Source organism: Mus pahari, chromosome 19, assembly GCF_900095145.1.
Source record: "Mus pahari chromosome 19, PAHARI_EIJ_v1.1, whole genome shotgun sequence".
Taxonomy (NCBI): Eukaryota; Metazoa; Chordata; class Mammalia; order Rodentia; family Muridae; genus Mus; species Mus pahari.
In genome coordinates, this window is record NC_034608.1 from 22,639,158 (window position 1) to 22,641,894 (window position 2,737).

General features: G+C 50.8%; 1 protein-coding gene across 1 annotated transcript in view; it reads left to right on the forward strand.

Annotated features, from left to right (window-relative positions):
• The window catches only part of Arhgef18 (Rho/Rac guanine nucleotide exchange factor 18), a 61,433-nt gene that overhangs the window by 45,887 nt on the left and 12,809 nt on the right, over nucleotides 1–2,737 (forward strand). Inside the window, exons 8-10 of the mRNA XM_029532065.1 lie at nucleotides 419–673; nucleotides 2,154–2,230; nucleotides 2,586–2,659. Coding sequence (XP_029387925.1) covers nucleotides 419–673; nucleotides 2,154–2,230; nucleotides 2,586–2,659 — 406 coding nt within the window. The remainder of the gene's footprint in view (nucleotides 1–418; nucleotides 674–2,153; nucleotides 2,231–2,585; nucleotides 2,660–2,737) is intronic.

Sequence of the window (2,737 nt, forward strand, 5' to 3'; positions counted from 1 at the left end):
CCTATACTGGGTACCAGGCACGCGGCATGGGACGAGAGGAGCTAGGGGAACCTCTGCCCTTAGCAGGTGCTGGGCCAAGGCAGGTCCCAGGTCAATATGCCTAAACTAGATCTGAACCAGATAGAAACAAGATGATTCCTGCGTTATCAAATGATTTCTGGGACTGGAGATGGCCCAGCCATTAAGAGGCAGGCAGATCTCTGTGAGTTGCACAACAGCCTGGGCATGTGNAAAGACCCTATCTCAAAAAAATATATAAAAACAAAACTCACTCAGTGTGGTATTGCAGGCCTGTAATTCTCTGAGCAGTGGCCCTAGGAAGCANACCTCATAGATCCAGATGCAGCACATCAGNTTCTCTGTGTGTCTCTAAGTAACGGGCACAAAACCCAATGCTACCTCTGCTTACACGTAACAGCTGGCACTGAGGACTACAAAGACCTGAGCCAGGCCCTGAGCCTCATCAAAGACATCATCTCACAAGTGGACGCCAAAGTCAGTGAGTATGAGAAGGACCAGCGCCTCAAGGAGATCGCAGTCAAGATGGACCCAAAGTCTTCCGGCAAACTCAAAAATGGGCTAACCTTCCGAAAGGAGGACATGCTGCAGCAGCAGCGCCAGCTCCACATGGAAGGCACCCTGTGCTGGAAGTCCACCTCGGGGCGCTTGAAAGGTGGGTTTCGTGTCGGATCCACGTGGCACCATCTTGGAGTTCTGGTTGCTATGTTAGAGTGGTAGGCGCCACCTTAGAGTGTTGGGCTCCATCTTGGATTGGCATTCCTTCTTGAATTGTCACCAAGCTAAGACATGGGAATACAGCCAAACTTGCAACACTTGAATGTTTTCAAGTTTGAAGGAGCCAGTGGGCTACAGAGAAGCGGCCAGAGGAAGTGTTTAACTTAGACAAGATCCTCAGAAATGGCCCTTCAGGGATGGGATCGTAGGCCAGTTGTTAAATGCTTTCCTGACATTCATGAGGCCTTGGAGGGGGGGGAGGGGGAGTCCTATCTCTAACCCCAAGTAAACTTGAGTGTAATGACAGTCAGCTCTAGGGAAATAGAAGAAAGAAGATTGGGAAATCAAGGTTGTACTCAGCTCCATAGCAAGTTTGAGGCCCAGTAAGGCCCATGAAACTTAGTCTCAAAAGAGAAGGAAACAAAGTGGCTCCCTGTGCCACTCATGAGTGAAACTCTGACTTCGAGAGATGNTCACACCGCCATACAGGGACTGGGATTCAGAGGGCCTGAGGCCAGCCCTACCTGCGTCTGTGTAGGCAAGGCATGGCCTGGGGCAGAAGGAGAAGTCCATATTAACAAAGAGAACGAACACTAGCCTCAGTTGATCCCCATCCAGGCATGGTGGCACATGCCTGTAACCTTACGCTGGGGTATGGCAGAGCTAACTGGTCAGCCAGCCTAACCGAATAAATGACCTTCCAGTTCAGTGAGAGACTCTATCTAAAAATTCAGGTTGAGGGCCGACAAGATAGCTCACTATCCACTGGTATTTGTTGTCTAACAACCTGAATTAGATGCCTGTGACCCACACGTGGTGGAAGCATAAAATTAATAATACACAAAACAAATCAATGTTTAAAAAAATAAGTGATCAGGGGAAGGTACCCCAACCCCATATCAACCCCTAGTGTGCGCGCACACACAGCTTATAAACACTGCACCTGCCACCCATATACACAAAGTAGTAATATAATAGATGAGGGACTAGAAAGATGGCACAGCCATTCAGAGCATCTGCTGTTCCTTGTAGAAGACTCTAAATTTGGTGTCCAGAACCCACACTGGGCAGCTTGCAACTGCCTGTTACTCCAGCTACAGGGATCCAACACCTCTAGCCACTGAGAGCGCTTGTGTGTGCACATGTGCGCACGCGCGGGCACACACACACACACACACACACACACACTGCGTGACACACTGGAGCTCTGGCTTGAGTTCTGCACAGTCTGAGCAGGAGCCACTGAAGGGACCGTCTGAGGAGAGCCTCTGGCATTCATTGTCTCTGAATCTCAGAACTCAAGAACTTAGGGGAGGGGTGAGTTAGAATCGGAACTTCTAGGAACAAGAAGCCGAAGCATCCCACGCCCCTGTGACGCGTGAGCACTAAGATACTCCCTCGTGTGCTGGTCTCTACAGATGTCCTCGCTGTCCTGCTGACCGATGTGCTTTTGCTGCTGCAAGAAAAGGATCAGAAATACGTCTTTGCTTCTGTGGTATGTGTCTAAAGTCTTCAAGGGTCCTTACTTGCTGGGACAATACCGTGGTGGGCCCCAAGGATGGCGGGTGTCATTGACAAAACCCGAAGAAGGAACACGGGTAGGAAGATAACACTGAGAGACACCCTGTCTCATCAGGGTCCTTCCAGAAGGTTCCCTGTCTTGCTCCCTGCTATGACATTGATTCTCCCTGAAAGGTCTCAGGTGGGAGGGCCTCCAGCTTGGGGGGTGGGAGGGGGAAGAGCACATCTAGCTGAGGCNTGTGAACTTACTTGAGGACGTGAGAGAGNATGAAACTGCGTGCCATTCTTCAGGAATGGTCCCTGGGGAGTCTTTACTGACTCCCAAACAGATGTCTGTCTCCTCCCATGGCGACAGAGATGCCAGAATCAGCTCTGAGGATGGAGACAGCGGGCGGGGCTGCAGGTGGGCAGAACTTGAGCAGTGTCTGGTCTGGAGTGCCCAAGGAGCCCCTTACGGATCCACAGACGTATTCTCTGTCTG